Raw genomic sequence first — 18684 nt, forward strand, 5'->3', positions numbered from 1 at the left:
CGCCACCCTCTCCCTTCCATAGAGTAGATTTTTTCCAATGTCAGTGGTTTAGAGAGGTTTTCATTTCTTGATGGATTCTTTGGTTATAATCAAGTACTGGTCAAGGAGTCTAATAGATACAAGACTGCATTCACCATTGAATGGGGTACATATGCTTATTGTAAGATGCCATTTTGACTAACTAATGTAGGTGCTACATTTTAGAAGGCAATGGAGATGGCCTTCAAGAACATGGTTGAAAGATTTGTATTGGTTTACCTTGATGATATCACAATATATTCAAAGAATGCAACTGATCATTTTGATCATCTTAGATAGGTGTTCATAAGGTGTAGAGAGTTTGGGGTATCTCTCAACTTGAGAAAGTGTGTCTTTGCTACCAATCAAGAAAAATTACTAGGATACATTGTATCTAAGGATGGTTTAACCACTGATCTTGAAAGAACAAAAGCAATACTTTCTCTCTCTCTCTTCCTAAACATAAGAAAGGGCTTCCAAGTTTTTTGGGTAGGATAAATTTTGTGAGAAGATTTATCCCTAATCTTGCTACCATGATAAAACTCCTTACATCTATGCTAAAGAAAAATATGATCTTTGCATGCACCAAGGAAGGAAAGGAGAGTTTTGAAGAGATCAAGGAAACCATAGCCTCAACTCCTAACCTCATTAATCCAAATTTTGAAAAGGATTTCATCCTTTATGCCCTAGATGGTGATTCAAGCATTTCCCCTGTCAAATGATAAAGATGAAGAGCAACCCATAGCCTTCTTTAGTGAAGGGCTTAAAGAGTATGAAGACAAATGCAACTATGTAGAGAAGTGGGCCCTTGTAGTCATCATAGCTTTAAATAAATTTAGACACCTTCTATCTCATAATAAGATCCATTTGTTAGCACCCCATGCCAATATGAAGGATTTCCTTTTGAGCAAAGATATTAGTGAGAAGAGAGTTGGTTGGATTACTAAAGTAATGGAATATGATGTGAACATTCAGATCACCAAGTTGGTAAGAGGTAGAGGGTTGTGTAAACAGATTATATCATCTTATGGATCATGCAAAGAGGTCGCTATGATACTAACAGAATTATAGCAGACAAGAAACAATGACCCAAGGAATTGGATGGATGATATAAATAATTTCTTGTTAGGTAATGGATATCCTCAGGGATTGGATAGAACTAAGAGGATAAAATATAGATTGTAGTCAATTCCTTACATCATAGTTGATGGTATCCTTTTTAGGAAATATTTTAATGGAGCTCTATTAAGATGCATTAACATAGACCAAGCTCAAAGAATGGTCAAAGAGCTTCATGATAGTCCTAATGGTGGTCACTTCTCAACAAGAAAAAATGCAATAAAGATCATGAGGGCTTGTTCCTACTGCCATCCCTTTTTCATGATTGTCATAAGTATGTGAGAAAGTGTGAAAAATGTTCCTTCTTCTTAGGTAAGAAAAATCTCACAACTTTTTCCCTTCACCCCATTCAGGTGGACCAACCTTTTGCTCAATGGGGAGTGGATTTCATAGGCCCTATAAATCCTTCTTCCACTTTTGGTCATAAATGTATTCTAGCTGCTACTGATTGCTCACTAGATGGATAGAGGCAGTCACACTAAAGGAGGCCACTAGATCTTTAGTTGCTGAATTTCTTGATGTAATTGTGACTAGGTTTGTGTCCCTTCAACCATCATTTTAGATCACACAATTTTTTTTGTAGGGGCTCAGATTTGTGCATGGGCAGTTGACCATAATATGTACTTGAGCACATCCTCAAACTACTATCCTTAGGAAAATGGTTTGGCTAAGTTATCCAATAAAAAATTAATTAGGATTATGGAAAGGACAATAGAAGATAACCAGAGGTGTTGGCATCAGAAGTTGAAGACTTCCCTATGGGCTGATAGGATAACACCTAAGAGGTCAATACAAAATTCACCATTTATGTTGGTATATGGTAGGGAAGCAAGGCTTCCAATTTCATTAGAGTTTCCATCCTTGGAACTAGCTCATTAGCTGGAGCTAATTGAAGATGATTCCATGGTAGTGAGAATGGTAGAGCTGATGGAGCTAGAAGAAAAAAGAAAATAGGTCATGCAGACCTTAGAAACATATCAACAACATGTGAAAAGGAGATTTGATAGGAAGGCTAGGGTCTAAATCTTTAGAGAGGGTGATCTAGTACTGAAATAGGATGTAGATAGGGCAAAGCCAGGGAGGCACTCAAAGTTTGATTCACTATGGAGTGGTCCCTATGTAATTTTCAGTTGCAAGTAGGCTAACGCTTTTTAATTAAGTAGGTCTGATGGTGAAACTTTACCTATCCTAGTCAATGGGATCAACCTCAAACCATGCTTCTGATGAGGGTTAAGGTTTCATGTATATAAGTAGAGTAGTTTTCCTTCTATTGGTTTCCTTCTTTCCAAGAAGTGCATAAGCACACGTTTCTCTCTGCAAGATAGTCAATTTTTCAAGTTTTTAAGGTTGTAGGAGTTTTGGTCTCTGGTCCCAGTTGTAGAGGTAGGGTTAGGGTTTCATAATGCACTAATCCATTTTTTTCACAAATCTATGGACCAATAGATGTATAAGGTCACTAGTCATATGCATAGTTAGCTTGCATCCCCTCTGAGTCACTAGAAAAGTTAGTCATTTTTGCTTCTAGCCAAAAACTTGAATTCAAATGTCTAAGCCCACCTTGATAGATCCCTTTTTTCCTTGCACATTGTTTCTTATGATGTTATAGTGAGGGTTGGCAGAATATCATAATCAAGGGCTGTAGCCTTTTCTAATCTAATGATTAAGGTTGTGTCATGTTATCATAGACCAAATTTTAAGTTTCTTTGATCAAATGATATCCTTTGTATCATATAATTGTATAGCATTTTAATTGGTTTGCATTCTTGTCTTCTCCAATATTATGATGAAAAGCTCATCATGATGTCATGAGTAGTAAAAGGGCCAGTTACAACCTTTTGATAAGGTGTTCATCATGGGATCATAAAAGAAATATGAATGTAGTTCCTTGCCTTTAGATCATAATTGGATCTATGGCTGTCGCTTTGTCACTATGGAGAGTTGCTTGAAATATAAGGATAGTGACATAGTGAGTAAGCAGATGAAGATGGGACCCACCACCCTGGTATTAAACAGTACATTTAATGTGTTCCATCAGATCAAGATGTGATCGAGGGTTATCACTTTGTTGCTATGACTACATGCACACTCTTTATGTATAGTGAGGTAGTGACTCAATGACATGTGTGCTTAAGGGTTTGTGGGTCCAATTTCTGTTGTCACCAGTAAAGGAAGGTATACATGGTAGTCTATCACGTGATTAGAAGATGCAGTAGTTCTTTGATGCTACAGTGAGACTCCTTTCCATGTGATTGGGTAAAACCAAAAGTGATGCTCTAATCTTACAATGGACCCCTTGTCATATGATCGAGAGATGCAGATATTAAGGGTTTCGATGTTATAGTCTACCATAAGGTTGCAAGGTGAATTTCAATAGTATCTGATGCTATGATGGCCCATTTGGTCATACCATTAGGGAAGGAATTTTTTTTGTATACAATGCCACAACAAGCCTATGTCATGAGATCGAGGGTCAATTTCTAAGGGTTTGTGATTTTATGACTGTCATAAGAGGGTAAAGAAAAAAGGAGGGGCACTCAGTTAGTTGCAAGGTGGTCAATTCTATGAAGACTTTATGGGTGGAAAAATGAAATAAAATCATTGGCCCACATGGCTCATTTTGGTTATAGAACTTGTTTGACTTGCTAACTCTACTGACTCAAAGGATAGAAATGAAGGGAATATAGTTTTCTTGCACAATATAATCTTCATGATTGATTCCAACCACCCTCGAATGAATGCTACACTCAGTGGATGAAGGAAATAATCTGCCACTTCCAATCCTATCCATCTACTTGGCTAGAATTGCCTATTTTGACAGGATTTTGGATGTCATTGTATTTAAGTCTATGCTAAGGTTAGATTTTCCCTAAAGCTGCATGGTTATTCTCTATAAGTCTTAATGGTAGTGGTTGTGGAGTAACTTCAGTCAAAAAATATCTCAGTTTTGCCTAAGCCATAAAGGAATTTTTTGTAGATTTTGAAAAGGTGGGACTCTTCTCTGTTTTCTTTGATATTACTTTGTAACTTCAGTGTAAATTCCTTTTTTGCCTCTGAATTGTATGACATTATGCTTTATCTCTTCTAGCCATTGATGTAAAGTGCAAAAATTACTTACCTCCCATCGATGTATTGTGGATATCTGTAAAATTGCATGACTATATCTCTTTTGACCTATGAATGATATATGAGTGAATCTTTCCTTTCCTTGTGTCATTTATTTGGGTTTTTTGGTCTTCATGTGATTTTTAGATTAAAGAAAGTCTAGATGTGTATATCTTTGGTGTCAAAATGGCTCAATAGTGCATGTATGGGCAGAGATTGGTTCACACACTCTATTTTAGTGCATCACCCCCTTAGGTTAGAGTAGGTAGATTTTCTTCTATGCATTCCTTCTCCCTTTTTCTCTCTAAGAGTAGTTAGGTGCACCTTGATAGTAAAGGAAGGTGGCCTTCTCCAGAGACTCAACCTCACAGTTCAAGTCCCACAGCTTGGAGGTTGTTTCCATGTTTCACAAGGTTGTCCTTAGGTAAAAAATTTGGACAAGGGTGCAAACTTTTGTGACAATAGTAACCAACTCTACTACATCAAATTCTGCAACAACTAATACTTACTAGCTTTCATGTCAAAAGACACTATTGAAAATAAAATAAAAAATAGTCCTAGATGTCTCTATCCATCTTAGATACTCCTCCATCTAGGAAGCATTAGCATTTAGTCCAGACAATAATGGTGCTCTATTACACTGGACTGATTTACTCTTACATCTTCTTACTTTGATGTAGGAAGAGGCATAACCCCAAGCATACCTTGCAAATACTCAAAAGTCTCTTTGGGAAGAGGCTTAGTGAATATATCTACAATTTTATCTTTAGTGTTCACATACTCCAATATGATTACTTTTTTCACAAATTTTTCTCCCAACATATGATACTTACTAGAAATGTGCTTAGTCCTTGAATGCAACACTAGATTCTTAGACATATTTATCATGCTTGTGTCATCACAATGTATAGCAATAGGTTCAAAGATTTCTATTCTTATATCCTTCAGTAACTACTTCATCCACATTACTTGATTGCAATTATTTGCTACTATAACATACTCTACTTCTACTATTCTTTAAGATGTAAAATCCTACTTCTTGCTTAAACAAGAGACCAATCTTCCTCCAAGAAAGAAAGCTCCTCTATTGGTGCTCTTTCTATCATCCATACTATATGACAAATCTACATCAGTAAAAACACTTAGATTAAAATCATTAGATCTTACCATAATCCAAATTTTGAAGTTCCTTTTAGATATCTAAATATCCTTTTAAGTACTGCATAATGTGCTTCTCTAAGATCAGCCTAAAATCTTGTAGCAATTCCAACTACTTTTGTTATATCCAGCCTTGTGTGAGTCAGATATTGTAATCCTCCTATAATGGATCTATACTTCTTCTACTCAACAATAGGTGTTTCATCCTTTGTAGATAACTTGTGTCTAGTTACCATAGGTGTTTGAATGGGTTTTTAGGTTTCCAAACCAAACCTTTTCTGTAAATCCTTTAGGTACTTAGCCTAAGAAATAAAGATTCCTTCTTTATTCTGTATAATTTGCAATCCTAAGAAATATTTCATGTCTCCTATCATACTCATTTCAAATTCTTTCTTCATCTCATCTGAAAAATTCTTACTTTCTTCATCATTTCCTCCAAATATAATTTCATCAAAAAATATTACTAAAATCATCAAACCATCATTAGTTTCTTTCCAATAAAAATTACTATCTACCATACCTTTACTATATCCAAGCTTTGTCAAATGCTTTTCCAACCTTGCATACTGGGTTTTGGGTACTTGCTTCAATCCATATAATGCTTTCCTTAGTTTGCATACTATGTCCTTGTCATCTATCAAAGGACATCCTTTAGGCTACTCAATCTATACCTCTTCTTAAGTTCTCCATTTAGAAATGCTAACTTGACATCCATCTGATATACTTTGAATTTCTTCTGTGCTACATAGGCTAAGAATATTCTTACTGCTTCTATTTTAGCTACTAGAGCATAAGTCTCCTCATAATCTATTCCTCCTTGTTGTGAGTAACCTTTATATACTAATCTTGCTTTGTTTCTTACAACTTCTCCTTGCTCATTAATCTTGTTCTTGAATACCCATTTAGTTCCTATCACATTCTTGTTTTCTAGTCTAGGGACAAATTTCCATGCCTCATTCTTTTCTATCTAATCCAATTCCTCTTTCATAGCTTTTTTCTAGTAATAATCTTTGCATGCTTCATCTACATTCTTAGGCTCAACTTGAGATATCAGGCATAGTTCTTCATTTACTCTACTTCTTGTCATCACACCTTTGTCTTTGCTTCTGATGACCTGCTTAGATGGGCGATTCTTTATCATGTTCTTTCCTAAAGGAGGAGTTGTTATCTCAACTCTTGGCTCTACTGAAGGTTCCAAGCTTTGTTCTTGCCTTGGCTCTTCTTCATTCTAAAATCATCATTCATCTCAAGAAATACCTCATCATTCCTTAAATTAGTAATAACATCATCATCTAAATTGTAATCAACTATTCTCTCTTGTATTATGAACTTCTCATCAATTCTCACATTTGCACTTTCCATAATAGTCTTAGTTCTCTGATTATAACATCTATACACCTTTCTTTTCAATGAATAACCAAGAAATGTACCTTCATTACTTCTAGAATCAAAGTTATTGATGTCATCATCTCTCTTTATGCAACACTTACTACCAAGTATTCTAAAATACTTAATTGTAGGTGAGTGACCAAAGCATATTCATAAGGTGTCTTGTTTGTGTCTTTCCTAACTTGTACTATGTTCATAGTGTAAACTAATGTATTCATAGCTTCTCTCCAAAAATGTCTTGGATACATTATTCTCTAATAACATAGCTCTTGTAGCTTGTATGGTAGACTTGTTTCTTCTCTCAACAATGCCATTCTATTCAGGGGTTCTTAAAGCTAATATCTATCTTTTAATTCCATTTTCTTCACAAAATATGTTAAACTCATTTGAAGTGAATTCTCCTCCTCTATCTAATCTCAAACATTTAATCTTCATGCTAGATTCATTCTCAAATCTATTTTTGAATATCTTAAACTTGTCAAATGCCCTAGATTTCTATTTAAGAAATGCAACACATATCATTCTAGAAAAATCATCAACTAGAATCATAAAATACCTTTCACCATAGAATCCTCTAGTCTTTGTAGGACCACTAAGATCTATGTGTACAATCTCCAACTTCATTATAGTAGTAAAATTCTTGCTGGGAAAAGAAGTTTTGTTATGGTTTTCCAAAACACATTCCTTGCAAATTGTATTAGTAGGCTTTACAATCTTTGGCAAATCTCTAACAACAAACATTCTACTAGTCCTCACAATACTATCAAAGTTTATATGATAGAATGTCTTATGCCATAACCAACTACCATTTACCTTTGCAACCAAACATGTCATTTTAGTAGGATTCAACTGAAATACATTACCTCTAGATATGGTTCCTATATCAATTACCTTTCCATCTTTATCTCTGATCATGCATGTCTTTTCTATGAATTGGAATTGATAACCCTTGTCTACTAGTTGTCCAAAACTCAAAAGATTATGATTTAAACCATCAACAAACTATACATCCTTAGTATTAGTTTTACCATTAGGAGTTATAGATCCAATACCTTTAACTTGGCATGCTACATTGTTTCCAACTCTGACAATTTCTCCATCCTAAATTTTGAAGTCAACAAACTTATTCATATCACAAGTTATATGATATGAAAAATCACTTTCAATTATCTAATTAGATTTCTTCTCAACCTATGATATGAAAGCTACTTTCTCTAGAATTTCTTCTTTAATTACCACAAATCCAATTTCATCATCACTAGCACTTAATGCTTGTTCATCAGAATCATATCTTCATTTTTCATACAAGAAATCTTTAGGCTTATGATTTCCTTTATACTTTTTCTCCCTTTTAGGACAATGATGCATAATGACCATATTCATTACAAGTCCAACATTTAAAGATTTTCTTGCCTCCTTTTTTCATTCTTACTAGAAGGGCTACTCCTTCTTCAATCTTTCCATCTTTCTCAAATCTACTACTACTAGCAAAATCTCCTCTAGCACTTGTGCTCCTTGATAAGTTAGGTTGAATATTCAAGGCACTAAAAGCTATTTCTATTCTAGTTAATTCTTCAGATTGTCTAAGTTCATTCTCAACTACTTCAAGTCTTCCAAGCAATGTCTCCTATGTGAAATATTTGGTACATGATATCAACAATTGTATCATCTAAACTACTAACTTAAATGGTGGTGTTAGAGTCTTTAATATCTTCCATATAACCTTGTCATCCTCTTTGTATCCTCCTTGAGCTTTAATATCTACAATAATTTTTGATATCCTGCCTATATATGTTCTTACAGATTCATCTTCCATAATTTTAGCATCTTGAAATGCACAAATCCAACTTTGTAGTCTCAACTTCTTAGAGTGTGCATCATCTTCAAAACTATTCTTCAAAGCTTTCCAAATCAATTGTGAAGTAGCAAGTGATTTTACTTGATTTTACTCAATTTTAGGTAGTGCAATAAATATTGCTTCTCTATCTCTCATGTCACACATGAAAAGATCTCTTTTTACCTCATTGCAAGTTTCCAAATCCTTTTCTTCAATGATCATCTTCGCTAATTTTTTCAAGATCCAATATCCCAGGCCCATACACAAAAAATGTGTCTTCATCTTTTCCTTCTAGCTGTCATAGTTTATTTCATCAAAATTTAGACTATCTTTCTTGAACATGTTCACCATGGATCTCCCAAAGTTATTAAACTTTTTCTTTAAGGAACTGAGGCTCTAATACCAATTGTTAGAAACAATAGTCTAGCAAGATAACTGGGGGGGGGGGGGGGGGTGAATCAGTTATCCAATAATTAAAATATTTATCTTCTTTAAACAAACTTAACCATTCAACCAAAGTAAAAAAACAACCATATAAAGATGCACATAGACAATTACACTAGATATGTTGACTAGGGAAATCTTTGATTAGAGGGAAAACCCCTATGGGAATGATGCCCACAAGATGATGTACTAATATAAATATTCCTTGTTAGAGGATGGACCCTATTAGGATTCTGTTACAATATTTAGTAAAATGAATCCCTATTAGGAGACTTTGAATCCTTGTTAGGAGATTCCAACCCTATTAGGAGTTGTGGTATAATGCATGCAAGAAGAGCCCACTACCCAAACATGAAATTTCAATTGCAAGAAGAGATCATTGCTTAAACAAGTAATTTTACTATTATCTTCTTTCCTTTGTCCTTTCCTCTATCCTATCAACTAGACCAATCACTATTAGAACTTGTAGACCAAGTCATGAACCTCAAATCCAAATACTAAACCTTTGATCACTTAGAAAAACCTCAGTAATGAAGTTTCCTTCACTTCTACACTACTCTGCTATACTTCACATGTCACACTCTCTGATATTTATTAAACATTCACACTTCACATTCTTGCCATATCATGATAAAGGAAAATATCCTTCCTTTATACTGAGTCCATAAAATAATTCCCCGAGTCAATAGTTAGACCTTCTTAGTTAATTATTATAGGACCACATTAAGAATATGTTACACTTAGTGATAACCTTAATCTTTTGTCTTGCAACTTGAATAAATTTTTGTACACACAATATTATGATGAGCAAGCTTAACCACATCATTCTCAACTTGTCTTCTCCATGTCCTCAACCTTGATCCTTAAGATATTAAATTTGCTAAAAGATATAACACGTTTACTAGAACATGGCTTTATAAACTCTATCTCAGAACAAACATCACCAAAAATTATAAAACTTCTTCTAGACTTATCCTTTATTCTTTTGAGATTAACTACATATATAAGATACTCTAAAGTACCTCTCATATCCTTGGGTGGTTATCATGCTCAACTAGCCATTCATACCAACTTGATCTTTCCACTATTGTTTTGTCAGATACCACAAAAAACTGCTACATAGATATAAAACATGCACTGTTGACATCAATAAAAAACTTGGTCATGAATGTAACATATCATCATAGTAGTACTCCCCCATATGAATATTATCAATATTCATGCTTCCAACCAATATTCCAATAATCTCCGCAATCTTCCAACAGTTATGTGCTGAGTCACCCAAGTGCTGAGCAAGATATATATGATGAGTGATTCTTATGCTGAGTAAAATAGTAGATTCTAAGTCATTTAGGTACCAAGTTACAACATTAAGGATACAGTGAATGTTGAGCATCAGAGCTTTCAATTGCCAATTAAATAGTTTTGGACATAGTTGTTTGTAATGGAACAAACTCCTATGTAAACTATTTTTTGGGCCAACTTAAGGATTGTTTTATGATTCTAGAAGATATATATGAAGGAATATTGAGAACCCCTATGCAATACATACAACCAATTAGATTAATAGATGTTCTAAGAAAAGAAATGGATGAATCACAATTGTTGATTCCTACCTAACCCTAGCTGACCTAAGTCTTCTTAAGGAGGAAAAACCCTAAACAATTTGTAGTATCATGTATGTACAGATGAAAAGAGAAGGGTGAATGCTAAGTATAGAGAGAGAATTCATGGTGACTATGAAGGTTGAGATCAAGCAATGAATTATAGAATTAGTTAGAGATAATAGAGAAGAAAAATTAAAGGAAAAAAGAGATACATCTGATCAGGAGGATCAAGTATACATTAGGAAAGAGGACATCTAATATCTAGTAGAGATGTGCTAACCAAAGGATCAAGGCTGAAACATTATAAAAGGTGAATTAGTAAAGATCAGTTAACCAAGTAGTCCTAGAAATCTTTTGTAAATCCTTTAATAGGGTGCTTACTTTATTGTAAAATGAAGTGCTCTAACAAGGCACACTTCTAATAGGGTGTTGAAATACTTTAACATGGTAAGACTTAACAGTCTTTCTAAGCCTTTAATAGGGTAGACTTTTCATAGGGTAGATCATATTTTATGATCAAACAATTGTAACCTTCATTGGATACACTTTACAACTATAATAGTGAAGATTTGTGGGTGTCATCCCCGCTCTAGTTTTATCTTCTCATTGAAGGGTTTCTAGGTAACAAATTTACTATGTTATATGTTATTTGTTTTCATGCCATGGATGAACATGGTTAGCCTAATATTTCAATTTACATACAAAATGTGAGATGGATGCGTGGTGAACATTTTTTATGGTTAAATTTTTGAAGTGTTGATTCACCCCCCCTTCTCAAATTTTACTTTCCCATTGTTAATTCCAACACATAGGACATAAGTTATCTAAGAATGATGATTCTACCAATGTGAACTAGACATTGTATAGATCAATGATTGGAAAACTACAATATGTTGTTCACAATAGACTTGATATTGCATTAGGAGTTGGGATATTTACAAGATTTTCTATAAGTCCTAAGGAGAATCACATGATGGCTATGAAATAGATACTAAGATATCTAAAAGGAATATAAGACTATATATTATGTTGCAAGAAGTATGATAAGTTTGAATTGAAGGTGTTGATTGATTTAGATTGGGTAATAAATGTTGATGATAGATAAAGTAATAGTGGAGGAGCATTCTTTCTAGGAAAGAGACTAGTTTCATGGACAAGCAAGAAGCATAACTACATTTCTCAATCAATAGTTGAAGCGGAGTATGTGGTAGAAAAAATGAATTGCTCAAATATCATATGGATCAAGAAATTTTTGAAAGGTATGAAGGAAGATATTATTGATCCAATTTTAATCTATTGTAACAAGACTAGTTCTATTAACATATCAAAGAATCCTATAATGCACACAAAGACTAAGCATATTTCTATCCAGTATCATTACTTGAGAGAGCTAGTTCAAGACAAAGAAGTGATATTGGAGTAAGTAAACTCTAAGGAGAAAATAGTTAAAATTTTCACTAGATCATTACCTAAGTATGCTTATGAATATCTAAGAGACAAATTAGGGGTGATTCCCCTAGGAAAGGCTACTGAAGATGAAATGGTGCTCTGCATGAAATGTGTTGATCAAAATATTTTACAAGTTGACGAAGATAGTCCTACTTTTGAAGTTGTCTAAAGTAGTAGTGAAGGAAGAAGGAGAGAATCATATTATATCAGCCATACACATATGGAGAAGGATGAATTTAGTACTGATGTGAAGATATCTAAATGGAAAAGATGCATGAAATAGACATACTATCTTTGACATTATTATCAAAGAGGGAGATGTTGTGAAGAAATTACCATAAGAAAGAGGGAGAATATGTAATTCAATTATGTATATAGTGATCAGTAAGGAGTTCATAGAAATTAAGAGGTGCTACTAGCAATATAGAAGAATATGATTGATTTCATGATCTAAGATGATAGAGGGGAGCTTATGTGTTGCATATCAGAGCTGCATGGTTGAGAATCAAAATGAAACTAAAAAGAGAGATTTTTGGACACAAAGATGAAAAAAAGAATGAAACAAAGAATATTAATGAAGATATGATATTGTACATAGAGGGAGCTTTCTCGATGCATTACATGTTTTGGATTGCATGGTAAATAGCGATGTTGCCATCAATGCCAAACATGGAGATTATTGGAAACTATAATTGGAATAATTGTTATGTTGTCATTGATGTCAAACCTTATTTGTGAGATAATTTTTTATCTGATTTTAGTGTCATATCTAGATGATTGATCCTTACCTAAACACGGTCATCTAGACTATTAGCCATCTTCTTAGCATTTTGGCTAAATTATTTAATCATTTCCCTAGGCCAAATTGCTAAAAATTAATTAATTTAATTTTAACCTATAGTTTGACCCTATTATCCTAAGTCCATATTTTATTAAAAGAACATGTCACCCTTATAATTAAATAAAAGTCCCCATTCTTCTAACCCACTCAATGTGCACAAATAAAATCTTGTCCCTATTTACAAATTAAAAGAAAAAGCTTTTGTCTCAAATGAAAAGTGAACTCTCTCTCATTGGTTGACTTAATCTTTCACATGATCATGCCAAAAGTCAACCCCCACCCTTCATCATCCATTTATTTCTCTTGATCTCAACCATCTATACATTTTTAAAAGGGAGAGCTCTCTCTTTCTATAAGGATCCTAATTTTGAGACAATGTTATGTTGCAGGTTTAGTTACAAATTCTTGGAGCATTTATGAACTTCTATTCTTCTCATCTCATTCTTTGCATTTTCATGCTAGCTTAGATCCATTTTCAAGTAGTCTAATTCCTTTTGCAATAGCTTAGCCAACCTAGTTTAATTAGTATGGTTTGCTGACATTATCCTATTGTTAGCATAGTTGTATTATGCATTTCATTCTAGCTTAGCTCATTTCTTGCATTCATGTTTGAGAATCCCTTTGACATTTTACTCTTGCTCTTGTCTAAGGAATCTCCCATTGTAGGGTTTAATAGCAAGGGTTATGTCTCTAAGGCTTAGTTGAGAGCTTCTCATATGCACAAGCACACACCTTTGCACTCCATGGATAGGGAGCTCTGAGCCATCATTTAAGAATTCCAATCTATGGAATTATTTGGATAGAAAGGTTTAGAGAAGTACACTTTGTATGCATGAGATGTGGCTTATGCTAACACACACACTTCAACATGGTCCTTATTTGCGGATTCATCCCAGAATGAACATTGGATTGTTCATCCAAAAATCAGCCTGCAAGGCAACCTATTGCCTTCTATCTAAAGGGAATTGCTTGTTAGATATCCTCAGATTTGAGGTGTTAAGAAACAAGACCCTCTAAGAATGAAGGATTTAAAAGAAAATGTGACTAATCTATATGAGAATGTAGATTAATCTAGGATGGAGTATGCATGTTGAATCTAAGAACATGTAAAAGAAGATTATAATAAAATGTATGCATATTATGCTAAATGAGATTAAACTAGAAAATGAATATCTTATGAAAGTAATGAGCTCAAATGAATGTACAATCTAGCAACAATTCGATGCAAATTCTCATTCAACCTCTCCATGAAATGAAGAGATGAGAGTCTCTTAAATAGACTTTCTTGGAATCCATCAACAGTTGAGATCAATTTCAATCAATGGTCAGGATTAAAGGTGAAGTTTAGTCATAAAGGAAGATTCCCAAATTAAAGGTAGTTAACTGATTTCTTTTGAGTAGAATAAGGAGTTAACTAATTTCTTTTGAGTAGAATAAGGAGTTAACTGATTTAATTTGAGTAGAATAAGGAGTAAATTGATTTACTTCCTTTTTGATCAACAATGAACTAGGAATTTCCTTTTTTTGAATTGAAGAGAGATTTTGGTGAGATATTTAATTTAATAAAATGAGATATACTGTCATAATTACCTTTTCTATTTAATTAAATAATTCTATTTAATTAATTAGAGACACTTTTCTTATTTAATTAAATAACTTCATTTAATTAATTAGGAATGACTTCCCATTTAATTAAATAACTTTGTTTAATTAATCTAGAAGTAAGTTCTCCATTTAATTAAATAATTTCATTTAATTAATTAAAAGAGGCACATTTATTAAATTAAATAAATTTAATTCCATAGTACATTAGCCTTAGGATATAATTTAATTTAATTAAAGTATAAATACTTAGTAATTAAATTAAATATTAATCAATATGTTTAATGTGACTAATATGAGTAAATACTATAGGAATTAAATAATAAGCATGATGAATGCAAATTAGGGTTTTTTGCATTTGACAATTAAGTCAAGTAGCGAGTAGTCGAATAAGAATTTGCCTAATGGAATATGACTTTAGGATTGGTCAGAAATAGACCAGAATTGATATCATGTCAATGAGCCAATTTTGAAGTATTACTGCCCCTCTTTGAATGAATGTGCGAGAAGAATGTTCAATTCAAAGAAAATCAGAAAGCGTGATGCGAAGATGAGATTGGTTCCAAAGCTGATGACATGGAGACCAATTGATAAGATTTTAAGGACTATCTCTAGACCAGAGCTTAACCCAAGGAATCCAAGTAGAGCACCTAGATACCTAAGATTGGTAGCATTTAAACGATTATCTCCAGAATAGAGCGTAATCTTCAAGGATCCAGATAGAACATCTAGATACCTAAAATTGATAGCATTTAGAAGATTATCTCCAAAATGGAGTTTAATCTTCAAGGATCCAAATAGAAAACCTAGATACCTAAGATTGAAAGCATTTAGAAGACTATTTGTAGAATGAAGCTTAACCTTCAAGAATCAAGATAGAACACCTAGATACCTAAGATTGATAAAAGATAACAAGGTACAATCATGAGTCATAGAATCATCCCTAGAAAAAGGCTTGATCCTTAGGAGTTAGGGTTTAGACTATCCCAATACCTGTCCATCAAACTCTGAGAAGAGTTGTTATAAGATTGATCAATTGATAAAAAGATAAGATAGATGGCAAAGATGCCAAATAGAAGGGAACAAGATGCCCCGAGTGATGAGATACCCCAAGTGATAAGGACATAAGATGGGAACTAGATGCCCCAAGCAATAGGCATTTAATGATGTAATCATCCTACCCTCTCAGGAGCAAAATCAAAAGATGACACACCAGAAATAGATGTGAAACAATATAGCAATAGATACAAAAGAAATTTGAGATGTAGCAGAATGTAGAAGAGATCAGAATGATCTAAAGAAAATTTAGAGTTGTTATGAAATGATTACAAGGTCACAAAGACCAAGTTTGACTAAAAGTTGACCAAATTTAGCCACAGTTCACTTGAGTTGACTATTTTCAAAATGGAAATTTGAAAATATTGAGAATGTAAAGTTGAAAGGATTCCAAGAATCACAAAATATCAGAAAGATTTGGGCTGCACAAGTGTTCAATCGCATCGGTTCCCAAAATTTTAAAATGCATTTTTTAGGCTCTTAGGTGTGTCAAATTTTGAATTCGATCCTGAAAATAGATTTAGAATGGTCAAATTAGCTAGGGGTGTGATTTTCACGCAAATTCGATCACTTTGAAAAATTTGGTTAATAGCCATATAAGGACTCGAGGGGTCATTTTCAATTCATTTGTGCTTTTTGTCTTCTATTGATTTGAGCTCTGAGAGAGACATGGTAGTTAGCATGAGACATCATCGATTTGAGTGCTCTAGACATCACAGCCGCCTAGCAGACTATGGACCATTGGTGAGTCATTGATTCCCTTCCTTTGTACTTTCACTTTCATGCATTTTGATGTCATTTATTGCACATTTTAGCATGTTTTAGGATTATTCAATCAGTCTTCACCCAAGACCTATATCCTTTTGTGTAAAGATCTTCTTTCTTCATACGAAGTAACAGGGTGCGCTATTTCTTTGCATGTGGCAGCAGGATCTTTACGTCGGAAGCATTAGGTTTCACATGAAGAATGAGATTCTTCACACAAGGTGATTCATTTATCATGCAAGAATTTCGTTTCTCGTGCGACCAAATATTTTTTCATGCAGGCAGCTCTTTTTTTTCCCGATGACATGATTCTTAGAGCGAAGAAAGAATGATTTCGTGAGAAACTAGGAGAACTTCGCGGGAGATTTCAAAAATTTTGCACAAAATCTCATGACAGTTATGCTTAAAAATTTGGATTTTGCACTCAAAAATTACATTTTAATTTGTTTTGATGCATCATTTTGACTTGATACTGATTGTTTCTTTTGTTGTTTCTTGTTGTGCATGCAGGAGGTCTTTGGTAATGTTGCATTCAAATCGCATTTCCCACCATATGGGGAGCTCTTGCAAAGTCTCAATGATGCTAATCAGGCCCACATTGCCCAATTAGGTTTGTCTTCTTTGTGCCAAATTCCAGCCATGATGGTGAATCATGGCCTTCCCACTGCATTGGTAGAGCATTTCCATTCGGAGATGAACACCTTCCACTTGTCGATGGGTGAGATGACCATCACACCAGAGGACATATGGAGGATTTTGCAGATTCCTTTTTAGGGCACTCGGGTTGTCTATGATATAGTGCCTCAAGTAGGGATAGAGGCACTGTTTATTGTATTTGGGAAAGAGCTACCAAGGGGTAGGGCCATTATCTGGGATGAGCTTATGCACACTTATGGACCGACACATAGGTTGGTAGCTGTGTTGGCTATATTTTTGAGCTATTTCCTATGTCCTGATAGAGGACAACATGGTTTGGAGTGTGGGTGGGGAGTCATGCTCTGTAGGATGCTAGAGGCACCTGGGATTTTTGGCATGGGTTAGTGCATGCTGGCTCACCTTTTCTATGAGATGCATGAGGTTGTCTTCCACAAGAAGAAGACCATGGCAGCCAGAGTGTATGTTTTGCAAATCTAGGCCTAGGAGCATCTTCCTATATGTAGGCCAATTTTTGAGGATGCCTAAGAGCCCATAGAGCCCTATATTTGCAGATATTGAGGGCATATTACCCAGGCCCACCTAGGTAAGATAGAGAAATGGAGGATACGTCTTGATGAATTGGTGTCCATTCTATGGTGACCTTGGTGAGAGACAGAGGACTGGGATGATGCTCCCAGAGAGTTACCCTGGATGTTTAGTTCTCGACCTCTGGCAGGTAGGACAATGTCTATCATTGAGAGATTTGTGATATCACGGGTGTGGTAGTAGTATGGCTGACCACAGGACATTTATGATGAGTACTGCACCTATGCTAGGTTGCAGAAGGATGTTGAGGGGGCCTGGACAGCACGGATGGACCCAGGGTGGTCCATGATAGATATTCATAGCCTAGCTATAGTTCAGTGGGACTACCTTCTAGAGGTAGTAGATGTAGGGATGACACCTACATATCAGGCATTTTTGATTAGCCATCCATTTCCACATTTTACAGATCTAGTGAGGATGGCAGGGCAGGTAGAGAGACAGGTGCCCCAGAAGTAGCAGGCACAACCATAGCTACTAGTTCAACCACAATAGTAGTCACAAGTTTGGCACTGAGTTCAGTAGATGCAGATTCCCTCACATCAGATGGGATCAGACCCAGGTGCCGGGAGCAGTGGGATTGGACAGAGTTGGCGCCACATGCAAAGGATGGAGGAGGAGGCCCCTTTGTAGGAGGCTCCACAGTAACAGGTGCCACCACAATGGTAGGCACTAGAGATGTTAGTTGAGGATGTGTTTGATCAATTAGTAGGTGGGGTGTAGGACATGGTATGAAGGTACCGAGAGCGGGTTCATGTGGCCTCTCGACAGTTGGGAGAGTTACAAATTGTAGTGGAAGTTCGAGATGTGCAACTAGTGGAGCGACAGTAGGATACAGATCTTTGGAGAGAGTGCACAGAGACTGCAGAGAAGAGATTGGAGTTGGCATAGGATGAGATCCAGTTTTAGTAGGCTTAGGCAGCATATTACAATGCTACATATACCAGCACGATGCTAGATGAGACACTCTAGGTGCAACGCTTTTCTTAGTATGCGCGAGAGTCTAGGTGTGCATGACCTCCTGTCAAGCCAGATATGCCACCGTTGCCTCTGCCACC

General features: G+C 35.0%; 1 protein-coding gene across 1 annotated transcript in view; it reads left to right on the forward strand.

Annotated features, from left to right (window-relative positions):
- The window catches only part of LOC149529621 (amine oxidase [copper-containing] gamma 1-like), a 52829-nt gene extending 34514 nt beyond the window's left edge, over positions 1-18315 (forward strand). The window contains exon 5 of the mRNA XM_089808167.1: positions 18036-18315. Coding sequence (XP_089664293.1) covers positions 18036-18315 — 280 coding nt within the window. The remainder of the gene's footprint in view (positions 1-18035) is intronic.
- Positions 18316-18684: the final 369 nt, after the last annotated feature.

This window comes from Cupressus sempervirens, chromosome 11 (genome assembly GCF_028749045.1).
Source record: "Cupressus sempervirens isolate cs-2001-9-10 chromosome 11, ASM2874904v1, whole genome shotgun sequence".
NCBI classification, from domain to species: Eukaryota; Viridiplantae; Streptophyta; class Pinopsida; order Cupressales; family Cupressaceae; genus Cupressus; species Cupressus sempervirens.